General features: G+C 44.9%; 1 protein-coding gene across 1 annotated transcript in view; it reads left to right on the top strand.

The window, feature by feature from the left end:
- The window catches only part of E2F7 (E2F transcription factor 7), a 58698-nt gene that overhangs the window by 19048 nt on the left and 15108 nt on the right, over positions 1-24542 (top strand). The window contains exons 4-6 of the mRNA XM_029079253.2: positions 4985-5153; positions 20770-21060; positions 22382-22540. Of these exons, the coding sequence (XP_028935086.1) occupies positions 4985-5153; positions 20770-21060; positions 22382-22540 (619 nt within the window). The remainder of the gene's footprint in view (positions 1-4984; positions 5154-20769; positions 21061-22381; positions 22541-24542) is intronic.

The following is a 24542-nucleotide window of genomic DNA, read 5'->3' as shown; positions in this document are numbered from 1 at the left end:
TTAACTTGTCCCTTAGACGAGGTCACAGCAGGTACAGTTTTTAAGTTACCTATCTGTAGTCAGCTTGTCTGTAATATTAAACAGTGGAACCTCAAATCCAACCCTTGAGACCCGATGATACTTGAAAAATCTGGATTTTTGAAGCAAGGAAACCACATAGCCTATTATTCAGCTAATTACAGGACAGTTTTCTGTAGGTCACAAGTTATGCCAAGTATTTTTCAATATTGAAGCAGTCCTTTCAGTACTTACATGCCCTGGAAACCCAAATGGAATCTTTTAATGTTGAATTTTTCTTTGAATGCATTCATTTCCCTCACGCCTATTTTTGGCAGTGAGCAATTTCTGAAAAAAAATTTGCACCCATAACTACATTTTAGTGATTGTAAAAATTCTCTAGGCCATCAGCTGCACTGTTGAGGATTAAGTGAGATCATTGATATGAAAGTTATTATGTTTGTGTTTTTTGTTAAGGACTTTGTATGTGCTAGTCACTGTACTAATTTTAGTCACTGTACTAAGCTCTGGGGTAGTTACTACATAATCAGGTTGGTCTTAGACCCTGTCTAAATCCTGTCAGTCCCACCTTCACAACATAGCTAATATCCACCCTTTCCTCTCCGTCCAAACTGCCTCCTCATTAATACAGTCATTCATCCTATTCTGCCTGGATTACTGCATCAGCCTCCCAGCCACCTTTCTCCCCACCCAAGTTCATACTTCACTCCGCTACCCCACTCACTCTTCTACCAAACATTCAGGACATGTCACCCCACTCTTCAAACAACCCTAGTGCTTGCTCATCCATCTCTGTATTAAACAAAAACTCCTCACCATTGGCCTTAAAACATTCCACCACCCTTGCCCTCTCCTACCTCACCTCGTTATTCTCCTTCTACAATCCAGTCCGCACACTTCACTCCTCTAATGCTAACCTTGTCACTGTGCCTCGATTGCTCCGCCGATCCCTAGCCCACATCCTGCCTCTGGCCTGGAACGCCAAATCTGACAGGCAATTACTCTCCCCTGCTTCAAAGCCTTATTGAAGGTACATCTCTTTCAAAGGACATCCCAGACAAATTCCCCCTTTCCTCTTCCCCCACTCCCTTCTACATTGCCCTGACTTGCTCCCTTTGTTCTTCCCCCCTCCCAGCCCCACAACCCTTATGTACATATCTGTAATTCATTTATTTGCATTGTCTGCCTTCCCCTCATCTAGACTAAGCTCGTTGTGGACAGGAAGGTGTCTGTTTATTGTTGGGATCTCCCAAGTGCTTAGTACAGTTCTCTGCACACAGTACATGGGCAATAAATGTGATTAAATGAATGAATGTGGCCCACTGGAGGAATAAGTGATATACAAGTTGAAGCTATAATTATTATTAATAATAATAATAATATATTGCTACAAACTAGAGTGAAGCATCCAGATCAGCAATGCAACCACTGAATAAAATCTTTGCCATTTTCATCTAGCCCCTTGGGCTTGCAGGGCATCCATACCACTGGCAAGGAGTGAATCACAAAACATAGTAGTAGTAATCTTAGTATTTAATAAGCACTTATTGTACAGAGAGCACTGTATTAAGCACTGGAAAAGAATAGCCAGGTGGGAATTAGACACGGCCCCTGTCCTTCCTGGGGATCTCTAAAGCACAGTAGAGATCAAAGACATGAGCCCTGCCGTCTAGGAGCTCACAGTCTACCAGATGTTTCATTAACAGTTATTTGCATAGTACTGGACAGGATGTGGTTTTTCTGCTTTCAAGCCGCGAAAGTGCGTACATTTGCCATGCACCGTTAAGTTTAAGTCCGTACCTGCTGCCTGTGCCCAGACAAGTACCATCAGCCTCCGCTTTGATGCCTTCCACCCACTTTTAGTCTCCTCACCTTCAGATGAGTGTACTGTGAGGAAGATAATATGAAAATAGTCTGTTGCCTTGGCACTGTACATTTGTTCAGCAGTGAAGTGGGCAGATTTGTAGACAGAATCTTCCCCTTTATCTGAATCGGCAGAAAGTGTTTTGCTCACTACTGTGATGAAGATTGAATTCATGGAGCCAGCCTTGAGAATTATCACAGAAGTGGACAGTCAGCATGAAATGTTTTTGCTTTATAGATCAGCCTTGGGCCTGAAAATAGATTCCCCTTCACTTATTGTTTGCTGGCAATTGATTGCATTTTCCCATAGCGATTCATAGTAATGATTTTAGTCCCTGTTAAACACTTGCTATTGGCCAAGCATTGTATTGAGCACTGGGGTAGACAAGATAATCAGGTAGGATACGTCCCTATCTCATACAAGACTCACAGTCTAAAGAGAAGGGAAAATTAATTAATACCCACTTTACAGATGAGTAAACTGAGACAGAGAAATTAAGTAGCTCACACAGAGTTACACAGCCTTCAAGTGGCAGAGCCAAGATTGGAACCCAGGCCTTCTGATTCCCAGGCTCATGCTTTTTCCACTAGACCACACTGCTTCTCTGTTTTGTAGTTCCTCGTACCTATAAATTGCTGTTTCACTTTGAATCATTCATCTCATCCACAATCGGCACGTATCCATTTTGAGCTTTCTTTGTAATTCAACCTTTTTCCAGTCTAGAAACCTACTTATATTGATAATTCACAAAGCATACTGAGTTGTTTTCTCTGAACCCATTTCAGAGTAGAATTTTAGCAAAGAAAAGCAGTGTGGTCTAGTGGATAGAGCATAGGCCTGGGAGTCAGCGGCACCTGGGTTCTATTCCCGGTTCTGCCACTCATCTGCTGTGTGACCTGGGCAAGTCACTTCAATTCTCTGGGCCTCAGTTCCCTCATATGTAAAATGGATATTAAGACTGTGAGCCCCCTGTGGGACAGGGACTGTGTCCAACCTGGCAAACATGTATCTGTCCAAGCACTTAGAAGAGTATCTAGCACATTGTAAGTGCTTAACAAATACCATTAAAAAGGTACCTATTACAATACTGAAAAGTTCATGAAATCATACAGAATGGACACACATGACCTCTGACGAAATAGGTCCATGGCATTTGGAATTGTACCAGACTATTAGAGAAATGTCCTTTTAAAGTAGTTGGAAATCTTCTTCACTCCTTTTGAGTGTTTTTAGTGAAACGATACACTGTATCTACTTTGGACTGTAGCCTCTATATAGTTGTAACAATGCCATCTTCATTTAAATTTAAAATATTTACTTTCAGTGTAGTTGATCCATTTACTTACCCCAACAATTCATAAAATAAAACATGTGATAGGTCTTTGAGAATTCTGTATTTTTACAAGCTGTATTACATGGATAATTAAAATAGCATCTTTCACAATGAGCACTTCTTTCTTCACACTAGAGTTGTGTGGTTATTCATCCCAGTCCTATTTCTCCCATAGAAACAGAAAAGGATTTTTTGAGAAAGAATGTGATGGTTGCCCCCATTTTCTGTTTATTTTTGTATGGTATTTGCTCTACACTTACTATGTGCCAGGCACTGTACTAAGTGCTGTGGTAGATTACAAGCTAATCAGATTGGACACATTTTATAGATCAGGTAATTCAGGCACAGAGAAGTTAAGTGACTTGCCCAAGGTTACACAGCAGGCGAATGGCAGAGCTGGTATTAAAGCCCAGGTCCTCTGACTCCTAGGTCTGTGCTCTTTCCACTAGGCCTACCCTGCTTCTCAAATATCTAGCATCATGGCCATGATCATGTAAGATCACTTAATGCCCCCAGCTGTGTGTGAAATGAAATCAGTCAATCAGTGGTATTTGCTGAGACTTTGCTGTGTGCAGAGCACTAAACTAAGCACTTAGGGGAGTACAGTGCAATAGAGTTTGTAGTAGACTTGATCCCTTCCTTAAGGAGTTTCAGTCTAGTGTGTAGGTTAAAGAATAACAGCTTTCCAGGGTTGAGTTTTGGTTTAGTTTTGCAATTGATGAGAAACCATTTTCTGATTCATTAGTCATCAACATGTTGGATTATTTATAGTCTGAAGGATTTTTAAACCCTATAGTTCTAGCCGATGGAAAGGTGAGTGCCTCTAAAAAATGTTATCTCAATAATACTGTTTTGTTTCCACTTCCCTGTTCTATGCCAGCTCTACGTTATCTGAGGTCCAAGGGGTTAGAATAGCAGATGGATTAAATCTCCAGGTAATCGGAACACTACAAATGAGTCACCCCCCCACCCCAACCACCAAACCTTTAATCTGAGCTACTAGCAAGTAACCAAAGCGAAGTTAAGCATTTCCTTTCTTCCCCTGCTTTTTGAAGGTGTTAATTATCATTGAAATAACCAATAGACCTGGCACAGAAAGAAGAGGGGGTTTGGATAGTCCACTTAAGACCACAGGTTCTAAGCCAGGGACACTTATTGCCCTGGGCACAGCAGAGGATCAGTAAAAGGAGAGAGCAATTACGTCAATAGTTCACGAGCTTTTGAGGGACAGACAGTTCAGGAGCATTTGAGGGTGCTGACCTTACTCGACTCTCTGAAGAGGCAAGGAGGAGGAGGAAGAGGCTGGCAAGTAGCAGCAGCTGGAGCGTAGGAGAAGAGAAACTTGTTTGGCTACCAGTCAGGCTTCACAGGGTTGGTACCTCTGCTGAGAACATAAGAAGCAACCACAGAGGCTGAACTCCAGGAGAGTAGGAAATTGTGGTGGCTGCAGACTTTTTTTCTTTTTTCACCTAGTCAGACGCTGCTGCTCTGATTTGGCTCCTTTGACGATTCCTCTCTGAGAGGGTGAGGGTGGGGGCTTCCCCAGGGTCACACAGAGACATCATTTCTAAACAGACCTGAAAATCTCTCGTCTGCATGATCGAGCTCCATCAGTTGATAATAAATAGCACAATGAAATACTTTGCTAATGTTTCTATTTCAATGGGGTATTACTAGCTATTACATTCCCAGAGTTAGCTTCTTTAGGCATATTAAAAAATCTCTCTTAAAAATGACTTTTTATCCCCCCCTCTGTGTCTCCGATACAGCTTGACATCGAAGGGGATGGAACTATAGATGAATTTGAAAAGCAGAGGCCAAGCCGGAAGCAAAAAAGTTTAGGACTTCTATGCCAAAAGTTTCTAGCTCGCTACCCAAGTTACCCCTTGTCAACCGAAAAGACTACTATTTCCCTGGATGAAGTTGCTACTAGTCTTGGTATGTATGCTGTTAACACACAATACAGAACAACCTCCCTAGAGAAAATAAAGGCAGTCTATTCAAATTGAAGCCTGGTCAAAGATTACAAACACTGCACAGATTACAAGGGGAAATTTGTTTTGGAAGACAAAATGCCCTTTGTAAACATTTTATCCTTTTTGATTGAAGAGAAAACTCTCTTGCAGGAATGAAGAAATTGGTGTGGTCAGGGACAGGCCAAGGGAGGCCTGAAATTTTGTTTTATGCTGCTCTGTTAACAGTTTACTTCCTACAGTTAATGCAGCTTCTAACATCTAGGAAAATCATCAAGCATAATTTTGTTGTCTAGAAAAAAGATCAAAACAGTGTTTTCACCACAAGTGTAACAATTGATTTACAGTATCCACATTTAAAGCATCTATTATTTCATACTAGAAGAATGATTGCTTCCAAGTGAATCCTGTTTTTTTTTCCCTTGACTTTATGAATCCACAACTGTGTTTTTGTTATTTTGTAAGCAGAAGTTTGAATTCAGACAGTGTCTGTTTGAACACCTTGGTGTCAGTATTAAGCATACAAACTGAGGAGAGAAGGAAACACCTGAAAAAAGAGAACTAAAATAAATCATATGCAGGGATCTAGTTGCTAATGTATATTTATAACCGTCTGTTTGGAAATTTGTGAGATCTATCAGGGCAGGTTCTGAACAGGGTTCTGCACATTGAAAGAGTTTAATCAACTCTCTAAGGGTGAGGATGAGCAAAACAATGGTTATGCTGAAGAAATAGGGTTTGGAGACAAATAATTTGAGGATTCTGGGGAAATGAAATGTACTTGAAAAATAAGCTATAGAACCCTTGCAGATAAATTCAGATTGGCAAAAATGTTTGAGCAGTAGTGACAATAGGCAGTAGTAGATTGAAGAAGTACCCTAACAGTGCTTTGGGCTGATCTTTAATTTTCCATTAAATTTTGGCAAAGAATAAGTGGATTTCTTTTAGACCAAGGGTTATTTTAACAGCCTGCCTATTGCAAATGAGTGGCTTTGATTGTAGATTCTAATGGCAGAAAGGAAGGTATGTGACAACTGGGAGTTGAGATGGTTGGAATTGTTTGAATGGAGACCATTGTTTGCTATTACTGAATCAAGCCAATGGTCCATTCCTCTCAGTATTTGGTCTGACAGTTGCACAGCGATAGTTGGTGGACATAGATTGCCATCTTCAACTTCTTCCCTCTGGATTCCTAACTTTCCCTCTGGTACCCTCCCTTAAAATTTGTCCAGACCCTCTTGCATCTTCTCATATTTTCTCCTTGCACAATCCTGTGCTTACCACCTGCAGGGCTTTGAAGCTGCCATTTTAAAATCTCAGTGGGTCCCCTCTTGTTCTGGAGTTTGGGAATTTGGCGAACACCTCCGTGTTCACATCTGTCCACACTCTTCATGATTTTGTATTCTTTAGTCACATCTCCTCTCAGCCCGTGATGTTCCAGAGAGGAGTGAGTGAGAATAAGTCTTTTTGATTAATCCTCATAAGAAAGGTTTTCCTTTCCCGTGATCATCTTGATTGCCCTTCTCAGAACTGGCTCCAGCTCTAGAATGTCCCCATTAAAATAACACAACTAGAACTTCATCCCTTATTCCATATGGGAGATTATTATAATAATAATAACTGTGGCATTTTAGTACTTTCTGTGTGTTAGGCACTCTACTAAGCGTTGGGGTGGAAACAAGTATATCATAATGGGGCTCAAAGTCTTAATCCAAATTTTACATATGAGGTAAATGAGGCCCAGAGAAGTGAAGTGACTTGCCCAAGGTTACACAGCCAACAAGTGGTGGAGCTGGGACTAGAACCCAGGTCCTTCTGACTCCCGGGCCTGTGCTCTATCCATTAGGCCACATTGTTTTGCTATAGCTTTACCTATAGAGTTACAGTTTTATGTAGTGGCAAAACTATTGAGTACTTACTGTGTGCAGAGCATTGTACTAATTACTTGGGGGAATACAGGGGAGTAAGTAGACCCAGCCCCCGCCCTGAAGGAACTTACAATCTAGCAGAGGAGATAGATATTAAAATAAATTACTGGTAAGAGAGACAACTAACAACACAGATATGTGCATAAGTGCTTTGTTTCATTTTCTGTCATTTTCCTAATGATGCCCAGCTTTTTGTTTGTTTAGGAAGCATCATGGCCGAGGGGTAAGAGCATAGGCGTGGGAGTCAAATGCCCTGTACTCTAATTCTGGCTCTGTCACTTACCTGCTCTGAGTCCTTGGCCAAGTCACTTAACTTGTCTAAGCCTCAATTCCCTAATCTGTAAAATGGGTAGTAAGTATCTAGTCTCCCTTCTACTCAGACTGTAAGCCCCGTTTGAAACCTGATTTATCTTGTATCTACCCCAGTGCTTGGCATATAGAAAGCTTTTAATTATTATTTTCGTTGGCCTTCTTGGCTGCCGAGGGACGTTAATAGTAAACAGTGACTTCAGTGTTTTAATCAATCCAATCGTATTTATCGAGTGCTTAGTTTTGTGAGTTGGTAGATGTGTTTCCTGCCCACAAAGAGCTGAATTTGTGACCAAGATATCAAGAACTTCCCATTCGCTTGTAAGCTCATATTTTTTAGCTCTATCATTTGTACCCAAGCCGCTACCAAAAGTTTGGCATATTTCAGGGGCTCAAGAAATGCTGTTAAGGATAATAGTTCCAAGCCCATCATTGTGCAGCTGTAATTTGGATTATTTCTATGTAGTTTCATGCAATACCTTGTACAGAAATACCCCACAATACGGTAGGGTTGTGTTCTTTGATAAAAATAATAATGATGGTATTTGTTAAGTGCTTACAGTGTGCTAGGCACAGTATTAAGTGCTGGTGTGGATACAAGCAAATAACACGGTCCTACCATGAAGAGCTGTTATCAGGGTTACTTTTTCCCTTAGATTTACCTGTTATAAATTAGGATCTGTTCCAAAACCTTTGGATAATATGCAATTCTTTTATGAACGCTCTACTGATGCTATAGAAATCCTAAGCATAACACTGCAACATGGATATTAACTTTACTATTACAAAGTCTAAAAAGAAGTCCTCTCAAAAAGATTAACGGGATAAAAACGGTGCCCAGCCCAAAGATGACCCAGTTACCCTATAGCTCTGTGACCCTCCCTGTGCTTCCTGGCAAAGAATGCCCTTGGCCAGCTTCAAAACCAGGTGAGTGGTACTGCCATCTTCCTCCTCTGCACCTCACCCTCCCCAATTTCCCAGCACTTTTCGGTCTGTCAGCATCCCCTCGCTGTGCAGCCTGTTTGTGACCAAACTGTGGAGTGTGAAACAGTTTCATCTGTTGGTTCGTTCTTCCTCTCACCTATAATTCTAACCGGAACGGTGGTGGTTCCCACTGCGCAGCTTGCCATTCTCTGATTCAGCCCGGCTGCTGCTGGGGCTGTGGGGACTGTGACAAGTGGGTGCAGGAAGTGACAGAGACAGCGGCCCCCCTCCCAAGAGGTTTGCCGGTCACCTAGCCCACCCTGGTCTGGGGTGGAGTGGTGGATGTGCCGGACAGCCAATTGGGACGCAGCACAGAGGAGCGCAAGGGTTGATGACAGCAGCTGCCGATAGGGTTAGAATTACAGGAGGAAGCACTACTCAACTCTACTCCACCACACAGACCAACACCAAAGGGCCTTGGGGAGGGGGCAGTAAAGCCGCTGGGAGGAGGGTGAGGTGGAGTGAGGGAAAGAAGGGCCCGAGTGGGAATTGATTTTGCTGCAATTCGGCGTGACATCTGGCCGAGAACCTACATATATTGCTGTGTGTCAGCAAGAAGTATACCGGAGAAGGGTATACTGTGGGGTGCTTGGCACATGGGATATACATATTTGCTCTCACTGAAACTCCTACCATTTTATGGACCTTTTTTTTCTTAGCTACCCTTTTCAACATCTTCCCCACTGAGCCTCTCATGGTTTTTTTTTTCCAGTTTCCTCTTCAAAAATTAAAAATCCTTAAACTGGGGTTGTTGTTTTCTTGCCTCCTCTTTCTTCCTCGCCCCATCCCTCAATTCCCCATCAAGAACATTAAATTTTATCACGTTTGAAACTACTGCAGTGTGACTTCTGCTCTTGCCCAGACCCCTCCTAGATCAAGGCTCCATCCAGTGTTCTCCTCAGGAGATCACCACATGACCTTCATTGCTCAGAATTAAATCCAGTATATCATCTTGCCTTTACAACTACCCATTTCATAGTTATTTTATTCATAAGCCTTCCTTACATACTGCACCTCTCCTCCTGATGAGTATTTTCAGCCTATTTATATGAGGATAACTGAAGTTTCCCACCTTTACCCCCTGCCCTGGCTTAAGGCTGACCCAAACCCATCTGACATTTCCTAATCCGTTTTCTCATTCTGGTAACACTCTTACTCTAACGTTTTTGTTTAAGTTTCAGATTGTATGAATCCCTTTTGTCTAGAAATAATTTTGTGTTGTCCCTCACATTTGAGGGCACACCTCCAATGTCATCATCGTTATCAGTCATATTAATTGACTGATATGCAGAACTGTGTGCAGAACACTGTACTAAGCACTTGCACTATACTAAGCATCGTGTCCATTCCCAGTCTTTCCTAAAGAGAGGAGGCAAAATGAGGACTTTGGCTTTCCTCTTTCTTTTTTCCTTGGCCAGCTTCCCAGCTCTAAGTCTCACGCTTACTGCCTTTCCCCCCACTGTTTAGTGTGAAACTGCTCAACCACCTTTGGGATATTTAGTAGCAGCAGCTACTGATAGAGCCCTTTCCTCCTAAACACGTTTCACCTGTCCCAGAAGACCTCCCCTTCCTAATGTAGCCAACATAACCCTCCTCTCTGCACAATCCTCTAATCCATGCACTGATCTCTCCCTGAATCTGCAGGCCCATGTGTGGCAGTCAGTCAGTGAATGACATTTATTGAGCACTTACTGTGTGCAGAGCAGGCTACTAAACTTTTAGTACAGTAGAATTGGTAGGCATAGTTCCTGCTTTTCAGCTTGCAATCTGTACGGGAAGATAGACATTAAAATAAATTACAGGCAGAGGAAGGAACAGAGTATACGGAGGTAAACCTTAATGCGCTGAGGGTGGGGTGAGTAGGAAAGAGCTTAGGGGATAACCTGAGTGTGTAGGGGATGCAGAAGGGAGGAAGACTCTGGGGCAGGGAGAGATGAGAGGTCAGTCAGGGAAGGCCCCATGGAGAAGATACGATTTTAGTAGGGTTTTGAAGATGGGGAGAGTAGCGGTCTTCTGGCACAGACAGCATTCCAGAAGATTCTCCCCTGGAAGTACTGGGACAAACCAAAGTTGGCCTCCAGGGTTTTCCTGCTCCTATTCCCTGTGTCCTAATGGCATCAACATATACATCGAACACTGACTTCTCCCTCCAACAGTCCATCTACACCCAGTGGGCATGATGAGAAGCAGTTTGGCCTAGTCGATAGACCACGGGCCTGGGAGTCAAAAGGTCATGCGTTCTAATCCCGACTCCGCCACTTTTCTGCTGTGTGATCTTGGGGAAGTCACTTGACTTCTCTGTGACTCAGTTACCTCATCTGTAAGTTCTGTCTGCATTGCTGCTTCTCCTGCCTTGCAGGCTATACATGACCGCTCAGGTGGTTCTTGAGCCGGCCTAGAGCTAGCAAGGAGAAGCAGGTTTCAGGGCTAACCTGGTGACAGAAGAGCCTGGAGTTAAAGATTAAGTCCAGAGAGAGAATGGGGACTTTGGACAGAGGGAGAACAAAAGCCAGTGAAGTGAGCAAAGGAAGCTGGCCATTTAGAGTTTGGGAAGTGGAGGGGTGTTGTTTTAACCTGACAAGTAAGAGATCTTTGCTTGGAATCATCCTGAGCCACACTGGTGGAGAACTGGTCGATCCCTCTGGTGAAGGAAGGGTAGAAGCAGCCGAAAACAGGCCCAAGATAGGAGAAAATCAGTGTGGTCAGACTGGCAATGTGCAGCCATTGAAGGTTTCCGAGTGGATGAAAGAAGAATCAGGAAGCAGAAGTCAGAAACAACTGGCAAGCAGAAATTATTCCAAATGCTGGATTTGGGAGAACTTTAATGGCCCTGACCCTGAGGGCAGGGCCTGCATCCTGGTCCTGGTGAGGGTGTGGAGTGAGAGGCAGCGTGGCGTAGTGGATAGAGCACGGGCCTGGGAGTCAAAAGATCACAGGTTCTAATCCCGGTTCTGCCACTTGTCTACTGTGTGACCTCGGGCAAGTCACTTTACTTCTGCCTCAGTTACCTCATCTGTAAAATGGGGATGAGACTGTGAGCCCAACATGGGACAGGGACGTTGTCCATCCCAATTTGCTTGTATCCATTACAGTGTCTGGCACAAAGTAAGCGCTTTACAAATGCCAAAGTTATTATTATCATTTCATCAGTCTGTAGAACGGAATATTACAACAGCCCAGCAGAAGGGCCTGATCAAATATGCTGGGGCGACTGCAACCTTGTCAGGACAGGCAAGCAGAGACAAATGGCCCATAGAGGACAGTAATCTTGGGCTCACTCCTGGCTGGTTCTTCCTGATCCATCTGCCAGCTTTCTCCAACGTTCGCTTGCCTGCCTGAAACCCAGCCCTACTGTCACTGGAGGTGAATGACTAGAAACTTCCTGGGCTCCTGTGGCAGTTTGATAACCAACCAACATCCTGGCCACTTTAATGTATAGTAGATCTGGGACAGAAAAGAGCATGGGCACTGGTGAAGGAGGAAAGAAAGATTTGAAGATAAGGAAATAAACACAGACATTATAAATAAGCCTGACAGCAAAAGCAACTGTCCCATCATGGAATATAGGAGTTATTCAGCTGAAGAGTATTTTGAACGGGGGCTAAGAGGACAATGGTATTCTCTATGCCCACGATGGGAGAACTAATGGTATAAAAGATACCTGGTGGAAAAAGGGTTTTAATCTCAGCCATTTTATATATACATATATATATATATATATGTATATATATGGTATTTGTTAAGTGCTTACTATGTGCTGGGCATTGTACTAAGTGCTGGGGTAGATACAAGCTTATCATTTTGGACATAGTCCCTGCTCCCTTGGGTTTCACAGTCATAATCTCCATTTTACAGATGGGGTAACTGAGGCACCAAGAAGTTAAGTGACTTGCCCAAGGTCACAAAGCAGAAGAGCGGCAGAGCCGGGATTTGAACCCAGGTACTCTGACTCCCAGGCCTGTGCTCTGTCCACTAGGTCACTTGTCTGCCATGTGACCTTGGAAGAGTCACTGTGCCTCAGTTACCTCACCTGTAAAATGGGGATTCAATCCTCCTGTGTCCATTTTATACTGTGAGCCCGATGTGGGACAAGGTGTGTGTCCAACCTGATAAATTTGTATATCTATCCCAGTGCTTAGAACAGTGTTTGACACATCGTAAGTGTTAAATTAATACCATAAAAATCCAAGTACCAAAGTATTTTAACAGCTAAATTCAGCACGATGCAGGGAAGCAACATGGCCTAGTGGACAGAATGCAGAATTGGGAGTCAAGAGACCTGGATTCTAATCCCACCTCTACCCCTTGCCTCCTGTGTGACCTTGGGCAATTCATTTAACTTTTCTGTGCCTCAGTTCCCTCACCTGTAAAATGAAAACCTGTTCTCCCTCCTTTTAGTCTGGGAGCCTCACATTGGGCAGCCTCATGTGTCTAATCTGACTAGATTCTATCTGTCCCAGCATTTAATACAGTGTTTAACACACAGTAAGTGCTTAACAAATTTTATTGTTGTTGTTATAATTATTATTATGTCAAAGGATAAAGTAGATTGAGTGCTCAGGGGAATCAGGATGGTAAAATTCCCCTTGGAAGTATTCCCCTAAGGCAAGTGATATAAACTTCAGATATCCCCGCCTTTGAAACAGGCTCCTGAACAGCCAAGTGAGTGAGCAGGTAAAATGAACTTCTATGTTTTCAGCATCACTATATATTCTCAAGTAGTTAGAATCTTGGTTTAATTTTTTCCACTAGATGGAGACCTTGATGGAAAATGCAAAGGAGAAAACAAAATTGGGATTGAACCTGGGGCCCTCTTGAGGAAATTACTCAGAATTTTCTAGTAGGGCGAGTCGCCATCCAGGGGTAATCTAATCTAAACCTGGTGTGCATTTGGATCTTTTCTGAGTTCTTTAGAAAAAAAGAAAAGCCAAATGGCATGTACAGTGGGTATCCGAATAAATGCCTCTTAGATCACCCTTTCTGTTAGAGAAGCAGCGTGGCTCAGTGGAAAGACCACAGGCTTAGGAGTCAGAGGTCATGGGTTCTAATCCCGGCTCCACCACCCGTCAGCTGTGGGACTTTGGGCAAGTCATTTGACTTTTCGGTGCCTTAGTTACCTCATCTCTAAAATGGGGATTAAGACTGTGAGCCTCAAGTGGGACAACCTGATTACCCTGTATCTATCCCAGTGCTTAGAACAGTGCTCGGCACATAGTAAGTGCTTAACAAATACCAACGTTATTTATGATTATTAGTCGCCCAAAAAAATAGTCAACAGCGTTGTTTGGCCAAATATCTTTAAGTGACAAAAAAGGGTAATATTCTCCATCAAGTAGTACCCAATAACAGATGGTTTATTAGTTGTGTTGTACTATAGTAGTCAACCAGTCCATTGCCTCCAGTGTGCATTAGTAACAGTAGTATTGGTGGTGGAATTTATTCAATCCCTCCTACTGACTTTTGACATAGCTATTCGTACAGGAGATCAAAATCGGGACCACTTAGCTGTATAATCCCAAACTAGGACCAAAAATTAGCCAGATTTCTAGACTATAAGATCCCTGTGGACAGGGAATTTTGGGAACAACACACTTTGTTGTATTGTACTCTTCCAAATGCTTAGGACAGTGCTCTGCATACAGTAAGTGCTCAATAAATGCCAGTGATTGATTGATTAAGACCATTGAAGGAAGATACAGGATTAAGAATTCCAACCAGCTCCCCCTTGAGGGTTTTGAAAGAGCCCCAACAACCATGGTTAAACCAGATTCCTAAACAAGGCAGTACTGATGTCGGGATTTAATCAGTACCATAAATTGGAAAGAATCACAATGGGAAATAAAAAGGCTAAGGTTCACATGGTAATATTTAAAGCCATCGAGGTTCAAGACTTCCAAGGCCAAGATGATGATCTGATTAAGAAAAGCCAGGCAACATGTGTTTCAGACATGAAACTACCTTGAGTTTGCAGGAGAAAATGGATGAAAATGGGCCTTAGTCTAAAATAACCCCCAAATAAACTCACCCTACATTCCCTTTTTCTTCAGGTAGAATTAGAGAGATACCTAACCACGTGGGAGTCTCTCCTGTTGGATCTCAGAGAAGCAGACAGACGAGGCCTAAACTAACTGCCCGCCTTCTACTAGCTTCTCCCTCAATAGAAATCAACAGTGGGGCTGCCTCACTATTAGTAACTGAGCCAGCCTCCTACCAGTTACCTATTGAGAACTTACTGTGTGCAGAGCAATTTAATGGTGGTATTTGTTAAGCGCTTACTATGTGCAAAGCACTGTTCTAAGGGCTGGGGGGAGACAGGGTGATCAGATTGTCCCACGTGAAGCTCACGGTTTAAATCCCCATTTTACAGATGAGATAACTGAGGCCCAGAGAAGAAGTGACTTGCCCAAAGTCACACAGCTGGCAAGCGGCAGAGCCGGGATTAGAACCCATGACCTCTGACTCCCAAGCCCAGGCTCTTTCCATTGAGCCAAGCTGCTTCTCTACTAATATACTAAAAGCTTGAGAGTACAGGAACAATAGAGTTGGTAGGCATGATCCCTGTCCTCAAGTACCTTAAATTCTAGGAGAGGAGACAGGTGTTAAATTACAGGTAGAGGAAGCAGGAGAGTATAAGGGCATGTATACATTAATGCTGTAGGACCATGGCATAACGGACAGAGCACTTGCCTGGGAGTCAGAAGGTCATGGCTGCTAATCCTGGATCCGCCACTTGTCTGCTCTGTGGCCTTGCGGAAATCACCTCACTTCTGCGTGCCTCAGTAACTTCATCTTTAAAATGGGAATTAAGGCTGTGACCCCGAAATGAGACAGGGACTGAGTTCATCCCGATTTGGTGTATCCTCCCCAACACTTAGTACAGGGCCTGGCTCAAAGTAAGCGCTTAACAAACACCGTAATTATTATGGTGCAGAAAGTATGTAGGCAATGCGGAAGAGAGTGAGAGTAAGGTAGGAAAGAGAGGTTAACCAGGGAAGGCTTCTTGGAGAAAATAGGATTTTTGTAGGACTTCGAAGATGGGGAGAGTGGTAGTTGGATATTAATGGGAAAGAAATTCCAGGAAGGAGAGAGGATATGAGCAAGGGGCCAGTGACGAGAAAGATGAAGTCAGGGTTCAACCTAGAGTAAGAAGATTGGTGCTTGAGGAGCAAAATGTGCAGATTGGGTTGTAGTAGGAAATGAGAGCGATGAAGTGTGGAGGGCAGGAGGGAGAGCCTTTTGGTTCGAAAGTGGATAGACAATCATTGGAAACTTTTGAGGAGTGGGGAGATATGGACTGGATGCTTTTTCAGAAAAACGATCAAGGCAGCAGACTGAAGTATGGACTAGAGAGGAGAGAGAGGGGATGTCGCGTTTGCCCCTTGAGGATGTAGAGCAGCCTTTCTTCCCTGAAGTTCTCCTCCCAAGCCTCCTTAGGACTTAAAGCATCCGACTCCAGCTGTGACCTTGCCTTCTATTCATTCATTCATTCATTCAATAGTATTTATTGAGCGCTTACTAGGTGCAGAGCACTGTACTAAGCACTTGGAATGAACAAGTCGGTAACAGATAGAGACAGTCCCTGCCCTTTGACGGGCTTACAGTCTAATCGGGGGAGACAGGCAGACAAGAATAATGGCAATAAATAGAGTCAAGGGGAAGAACATCTCATAAAAACAATGGCAACTAAATAGAATCAGGATGATGTACATCTCATTAAACAAAATAAACAAAATAAATAGGGTGATAAAGATATATACAGTCGAGCGGACGAGTACAGTGCTGAGGGGGTGGGACGGGAGAGGGGGAGGAGGAGAGGGAAAGGGGGGAGAAGAGGGTTTAGCTGCGGAGAGGTGAAGGAGGGGGTAGAGGGAGCAGAGGGGAAAAGGGGGGAGCTCAGTCTGGGAAGGCCTCTTGGAGGAGGTGAGTTTTAAGTAGGTATTTGAAGAGGGGAAGAGAATTAGATTGTCTGAGGTGAGGAGGGAGGGCATTCCAAGACTGTGGGAGGACGTGGCCCAGGAGTCGACGGCGGAATAGGCTAGAACGAGGGGTGGTGAGGAGGTGGGCGGCAGAGGAGCGGAGCGTGCGGGATGGGCGGTAGAAAGAGAGAAGGGAGGAGAGGTAGGAAGGGGCAAGGTGACGGAGAGCCTGAAGCCTAGAGTGAGGAGTTTTTGTTTGGAGCGGAGGTTGATAGGCAACCACTGGAGGTGTTTAAGAAGGGGAGTGACATGCCCAGATCGTTTCTGCAGGAAGATGAGCAGGGCAGCGGAGTGAAGAATAGACTAGAGCAGGGCGAGAGAGGAGGAAGGGAGATCAGAGAGAAGGCTGACACAATAGTCTAGCCGGGATATAACAAGAGCCCGTAGCAGTAAGGTAGCCGTTTGGGTGGAGAGGAAAGGGCGGATCTTGGCAATACTGTAAAGGTGAAACCAGCAGGTCTCGTTAACGGATAGGATGTGTGGGGTGAATGAGAGAGACAAGTCAAAGATGACACCGAGATTGCGGGCCTGAGAGACGGGAAGGATGGTCGTACCATCCACGCTGATAGGGAAGTCTGGGAGAGGACCGGGCTTGGGAGGGAAGATGAGGAGCTCAGTCTGGCTCATGTTGAGTTTTAGGTGGCGGGCCGACATCCAGGTGGAGACGTCCTGGAGGCAGGAGGAGATGCGAGCCTGAAGGGAGGGGGAGAGGACAGGGGCGGAGATGTAGATCTGCGTGTCATCTGCGTAGAGATGGTAGTCAAAGCCGTGAGCGAATGAGTTCACCAAGGGAGTGAGTGTAAATGGAGAACTGACCCTTGAGGAACTCCAACAGTTAAAGGATGGGAGGGGGAGCAGGCGCCAGCGAAGGAGACCGAGAATGACCGGCCAGATAGATAAGAGGAGAACCAGGAGAGGACGGAGTCCATGAAGCCAAGGTGAGATAAGGTGTGGAGGAGGAGGGGATGGTCGACAGTGTCAAAGGCAGCTGAGAGGTCAAGGAGGATTAGAATGGAGTAGGAGCCATTGGATTTGGCAAGAAGGAGGTGATCTTAGAGAGAGCAGTCTCAGTAGAGTGGAGGGGACGGAAGCCAGATTGGAGGGTGTCCAGGAGAGAATGGGAGTTAAGGAATTCTAAGCAGCGATTGTAGACGACTCGTTGTAGGATTTTGGAAAAGGGTAGTAGGGAGATAAGGCAATAACTGGCAGGGGAAGTGGGGTCGAGAGCACCGACACAGTACAACCAAGTGACCGGCAGAGGACAACTGACACAAAAACACCCATTCCCTGCCTGCAGGGAACTTACATTCCAAACGGGGAGACAGGCATGTGAAATATTGAGAAATAGTGGGAGTGATAAGAAGGAAAAAGCTAAAATAGAGACAAGAACAAATATTCCAGGCTGAAAAATCAGAACAAACCAAATGAACAATTGAAAATGATTCAACTTGCACGTGACTACATATGTGATATTGAGTATACCTATGTTTATAGGTGCTGGGACTGAAAGCATCCTGGCATGGCTGTTCCGTCGTAACAGTAGTTTGCCACAGTACTGGTGGGCCTTTCGTCCAGGTGGACCAGCACCCACAGGTGGCCTGGGAAAGTGAGCGGCTCCATCATCCGGCCCCACCCCTAGCCCTTGCCATCTCTTGGTTGCCAGGAGCAAAACCCCCACTTACCCCTTTTTAAATAGTCAATAATAATCGTATTCATTAAGCATTTGCTTTATATGTGTCAAGCACTTTTTTTAAGCCCTGGGGTAGGTAAGAGATAGTCAGGTCCCACATAGGGTTGCCAAACTAAGTAGGAGGGAAAACTGGTATTGAATCTCCATTTTGCAGATGAGAGAACTGAGGGCCAAAGAAGTTAAGTGACAATAATTATTATTATGGTACTCGTTAAGCACTTACTATGGGCCAAAGACTATTCTAAGCATTAGGGTAATACAGATTTATCAGGTTGAACACAGTCCCTGGCCCACCTGGGGCTCACACTTTTAATCTCCATTTTACAGATGAGGTAACTGAGCCCCAGATAAGTTAAATGACTTGCCCTAGGTCACACAGCAGACACGTGGCAGAGTCGGGACCACAACCCAGGTCCCCTGACTTCCAGGCCCAGGCTCTTTCCACTAGGCCATGCTGCTTCCTCACTCCCTGACTGAGAGGTCCCACGTTAGAGCCTTTTGAACTTGGCCACGGAGAGGTGGTTGTTGACTTTGAAATGAGTGGATTGAGAGAGTGGAAGGCTGACTCTAATGGATCTAGAGGACAGCTGATAGAACGGAATCGCAGCTTCCAAGGAACATGGCCTGCTTTGGAATCCACGTCAGGTCAGATGGGAGGCGAGGGGAAGGAGCCATCTGAGCGAGAGGTTGAAGACAGTGGAAAAGGAAGGCAGGAACAAGTGTTTTTTTTGAAGAGGTGAGGGGATAGGGCCAGCAACAGAGCGGGTAGGCACATTCCCGGCCAGCAATGACCTTAGAGCGTAGAGGTGTACCACCCATATTTGTTAGCATTTATTTAGTGCCTCCCTTGCAGGGCACCATGCTGGGTATCTGGGGAAACGTAATTCCTCCCTTAGAGCCGACAATTCAAAGTGATCGGACAGTCTGGTAAAAGATATAATAAAGAATTGCTTTCACAAATAATTACATATAATGGATAGGGAGCCTGCAGAATTCTAGATTTAAGCTTTCAAGATAAACTGCAGTACAGCTAAAATTGCACTAAATTTAGACTGGAAAAATGTCTTAATTTTCACTTGGATGCATGGGTGGTGTGTAGTGGGTGGGGAGAAGTGTGATTTAATAGCCTTTAGGATGAGAGGAGGGAGATACAGGTAACATATGTCATTCTATCTTCTATTTCCTTTTCTCTGTAAAATGGGAAACATAAAATCCTTCCCTTCGGTAAACTTCAGTGAAACTGCCTATTATGTCACAGATGCGACCCCTTCCCCAAAAGAGCGGGAGATGGTGGGGTTCACAGTGCAGCTCCACAGACTCCTTTGATGCCGCTTCTGGGAGCTGGAGGAATCTTGTTACCACCCAGAAAAACACCTAACCCTCTCTCTGCTAATGCATCCCAGACTAGCAGAAGCAGAGGGGGGCTGCAGGTTTACCAGGCACTTTGCAGACCCTGGTCTCTGTTCTAACCACCGAAGGAGATAAAGATGGATTTCTCAAGGACTTGTGCCCATAAGACCTATTCAGGCACATGGGCACGTGCCCTGTGGTGTTGGCAGCTAAAGGGTACAGTTACTGGTTTTACCCCACGGCTTTGGGGGCAGCTGCTACTAATCTGCTGTGCCCCTTGGCATCAGAAAGGCTCCAGGATGGTGGAGTCCCCTCTTGCCCCCATTAGTAGGAGTCAGAGGACCTGGGTGCTCCTCCAGTTGCCAGCTGTGTGACTTTGGGCAAATTATCTGTGCCTTGTTTATCTCATCTCTAAAACAGGGATTAAGACCGTGAGCTCCTTGTGGGGCAGGGACTATGTCCCACCTGATTATCTTGTGTCTGGCCCAGGGCTTAGTACAGTGCCTGGAACATAGTAAGCACTTAAAAATTATTGTCATCAAGTGTCATCGAGGCGTTTCCGATTCATAGCAACTCTGTGGATGTATTTTCTCCAGAAGTCTTGTCTTCGGCCATAATCCATAATCTCGCTAACGGTTCTTCCGTTATCGTTGTTATGGTCTCTATCCATCTAGCTGCTGGTCTGCCTCTTCCATGTTTTCCCTGGACTTTTCCTAGGATTAGTGTCTTCTCCAGAGAATTAGTCCTCCTGATTTTGTGTCCAAAATATGCTAATCTAAATCGAGTCATTTGGCCTTCCAAAGACCAGTTTGGCTTAATTTGCTCCAAAATCCATTTGTTTATTTCCTGGGCCATCCATGGTATCTGCAGAAATCTTCTCAAAAGAACTGATGCTCTTTCTATCCTGTTTTTTCACTGAGGTAACTGAGGCCCAGAGAAGTGAAGTGACTTGCCCAGTGTCACACAGCAGAGCCAGGATGAGAACCCATTTCCCTCTGACTCCCAGGCCTGTGCTCTATCCACTAAGCCATGCTGTAATGATGATGATGGTGCTGCGCCTCAGCATTTTTTTAAGTGGCCACTGAACAAGAGAGCACAGGGAGATGGGCTGTTGCCCCTGGGTCTCGTGGTTCCCAACTTACTGCTTTCACCCAAGCAGACATAAGACGACGGGGAAGAGCAGCAGGTGAAATTGAGGTAGATGCCCTCAGAGCTCCAGGAGTTGGGCGGTGCCTGATGGTGGGGGGCTGGCCACCCGCCGAGGGTCGGGGTGCCAGAGACTCTAACACATTGCCAACTTTGCCAAGCGACACGTTGTCCTCCGCTCATTTGTTCTGAAAATAGGTGTCGAACGGAGGCGCATCTACGACATCGTGAACGTCCTGGAGTCCCTGCACCTTGTTAGCCGTGTGGCCAAGAACCAGTACGGCTGGCACGGGCGGCATAGCCTGCGCCAGACGCTGAAGGGTCTCCGGAGGCTGGGCGAGGAGCTGAAGTATGAGGAGCAGATGGCCCTCCTTCAGCAGAAAGAGCTGGATCTGGTGGAATACAAATTTGGAGAACACAGGAAGGAGGTCTTTGCTGATGCCCAAGACCCAACATTACTGGAGTTTTCAGATGCCGATTGCTCCTCATGTGAGTTTGCTGACCTCTAAAGAGCTTCCCTGCAGAAGGAGAACGTGCTGAATGGGTTCCTTGGGATCTAGATGATCCCAGCACTCTCTCTGTGCCTCTCTCTTAGTGCTCTAATTCCTGTCCAGTGGAAGTCTTTTAGCCCTAAGTGCTAAATCTACATGTCTACATCAGATTTTCCACCTGAACAGAAAGAACTCTTGGCGTTTTTTCCTGGGGTTGGAGCTTTGGAACTGTCAAAGAAACATTAACTGATCCGTGAAAAGAATTCCTTGTTATTGACAGCGCTCGGTTGTTTTATATTGGCACGAGGTTGTGCAACTTATTTGGGGACCGTTAAGAAAAAAATCGAATTATCTTGCATCTGGTTTTCAAGAAGCCCATGATCACAAATTTGTGTTGTATTTGCTGAGGCCCTCACCTCCTGTCTCTCTCGGCCACTACGTAATGAAAATAATAATAATAATAATAATAATGAGTGGTATTTGTAAAGTGCTTACTATATGCTAACCCCTGTACTAAGCGCTGGGACTCACAGTCTAAAGGAGGGAGAACAGGTCTCAATAAATCAATCAATGGTATTTGAGCGCTTACTATGTGCGGAGCACTGTACTAAGCGCTTGGGAGAGTACAGTGCATCAGAATGAGAGGACATGTTTCCTGCCCATAACAAGCCTAGAGTCTAGAAGTATTGAGGAAACCAAGGCACGGAGAAACTAAGTGACTTGTCCAAGGACACTCAGCAGTCAAGTGAGGCAACCGGGATTAGAACCCAAGTCCCACGACTCCTAGGTCTGTGCTTTTTCCATTAGGCCATGCTTCATATGCTCCCTGGGTTAATTAGGGCAAGAGAGTCAATCTTCTAAATATTTATGTCCGTCATCTCTTGGCTTCCACCAAACATGAAACCAAATAAGGAGGAAAAAGAAAGGCTTAAGGGAGAGAATTTTGACATCTTCCAAACCCCGTAATTGATGTTCATTAGCATCCTTGCCTACTTACTTTTAAAAGCAGGGTACACCCCTCTCCTGACTAGTGAGCAGCAGACTTGACAGTCACCTATGTTGGGTAATTTAACTGCAGCCTTGCCCAGGAGGGAGCGTAGGAAGAGATAACCACTTGAGGTCACTTTGTGAGCCACATGTCAGTAATTTCTTCCATATGTCCTACACCTGCTTTTTGGAAAGGATTTTATTTTGATCACCTGCTTTACACCGTGGGGAAAATATTCATTGATCCCCCCAGAGGGAAATGCTCTTGTTTAACACCAACTTCTTTGTGATGTGTTGCATGCATCAACACTTGCATTCTCTTTCTCTTGCAGCCTCCGCAAACAGCCGCAAAGACAAGTCCCTGCGCATTATGAGCCAAAAGTTTGTCATGCTGTTCCTCGTCTCCAAGACTAAGATTGTGACTCTCGATGTAGCAGCAAAAATCTTGATAGAAGAGAGCCAAGATGCAGCAGATCATAGCAAGTTTAAAAGTATGAAATGTTAAGAATTAGAGTAACCCTGCTTTAGTAAGAATGATGATGACGATGGTACTTAAGAGCTTACTATGTGCCAGGCACTGTTCTAAGCCTGAGGTAGATACAAGGAAATCGGGTAGTCCCATGTGGAGATCACAGTCTTAATCCCCATTTTACAGATGAGGTAACTGAGGCACAGAGAAGCTAAGTGACTTGCCCAAAGTCACACAGCTGACAAGTGGCGAAGCCAGAATTAGAACCCGCAACCTCTGACTCCCAAGCCTGGGCTCTTTCCACTAAGCCACGCTGCTTCTCACTAAGGTACGCTGCTTAGTGAGAAGAGGAGAGACTTTGAATCGTGTTATTTTCTCTCTGACTTTACTAGTAACATATGTACATGGGGTTCCTTCTTAGGCTAAACTTTTTGATGTAACTTGTAGTGAGTCAGGAATACCCTGTCCACTGATATTCTGCTATAGCCTACTGAGGTATGAAAATGTTTTTGGTTTTGTTCTTTAAACATAGCCCGTAATCTGCTATACCAGTTGGTAGCCCTTAACAATCCATCAGTCAGTGGTATTTATTTAGTACTGGCTGTGTGCAGAACACTAGACTAAGAGCATGGGAAAGTACAATACAACAGAGCCATTAGACACGAGCTCTGCCCACAGGGAGCTCACAGTCCACAGGGGGAGACTAACATTAAAATAAACCACAGAGAGAAGAAACAGTAGAGTAAAAGGACAGATATGTAAGTGCTGTGGGGCTGGGGTGAGTGCCAAGGTGCTAATGGACGCACAGTCAAATGCACAATCAACACAGCAGGGTTAGGGGAAATGACAGCTTATTTGGGAAGCCCTCCCAGAGGTGATGTGACTCTGCAGGGACTTTGAAGGTGGGGAAAGTGGCGGACTGCTGGATACCAAAGGGGAGGGAGCACCGATCTTGAGGGAAGGATGTGTGCAGGGTTGGTGACGGGGTGGATGCGATTGAAGTACGGAGAAAGTAGGTTGGCATCAGAGTAGAAGGTATGGACTGGATTCCAGTAGGAGATCAGTGAGGTAAGGTACAAGAAGACTGTGGAGAAGGGGAGTGATCAGGGCTGGAGATGTAGATTTGGGAGTCATCCACATAGAGATGGTAGTTGAATCCATAGGAGTGAATGAATTCTCCAAGAGAATGGGTGTACGTGGAGTATAGAAGGGGACCCAGAACAGTTAGGGGTTGAAGGCAGAGGAGGAGTCCGCAAAAGAGACTCGGAATGAGTGAAGCCAAGTTCGGATCACATTTCCAGGAGAAGAGGGTGGTCGACAGTGTTTAAAGGCAGCTGAGAGATCGAGGAAGATGAGGATGAATTCGAGGTCATTGGATTTGGCAAGAAGGAGGTAGATCATTTGGTGACTTTTGAGAGGGCAGTTTCGGTGAAATGAAGGGGAACAGAAGCCAGACTGTAGGGAACCAGAGGAGGGAATCAAAGGTGGGGAAGTTTGTCACGTCACCATTTGGCCACCACTAGCCCCATCGGCTCCTGCAGCCAGCTTGTAGAGGCTCTTCAAGATAAATACATCCTTTAGCCTATTCGCCTTTACCTACACCCCTTGATCTTGGGCTGCCTGCAAATAATTTATCATATGAGTGGGCTGCCCCTTAACAACGTGGTCTTCCATGATCCCCCTATCCTCCTTATGGTCAATTTTGACTTCTGCCTGCTTCCCCCAATCTTGGGAGCTGTCCTCTCCATTCCATAATGGCTAAGGGAGGTGGCCAGGAGCCTGCCTGTCAAAGCCATCTGCTCACAACTGCACTTGCCCAGGGATCCCTTTCCTGGAGTGGACCCCAAGGGGTAATATCTGTTCGGGTGAGTGTTGTATTAATAATTATGGTATTTGTTAAGCACTTACTATGTGCCAGGCACCGTACTAAGTACTGGGTGGATACAAGCAAATCGCACTGGACACAGTCCCTGTCCCACATGGGACTCACAGTCTTCGTCCCCATTTTACAGATGAGGTAACTG

Source organism: Ornithorhynchus anatinus, chromosome 14 (assembly GCF_004115215.2).
Source record: "Ornithorhynchus anatinus isolate Pmale09 chromosome 14, mOrnAna1.pri.v4, whole genome shotgun sequence".
In the NCBI taxonomy this organism is placed as follows: Eukaryota; Metazoa; Chordata; class Mammalia; order Monotremata; family Ornithorhynchidae; genus Ornithorhynchus; species Ornithorhynchus anatinus.
The sequence above is the reverse complement of the archived record's forward strand: the minus strand, read 5'-3'. Positions and strand labels throughout refer to the sequence as shown.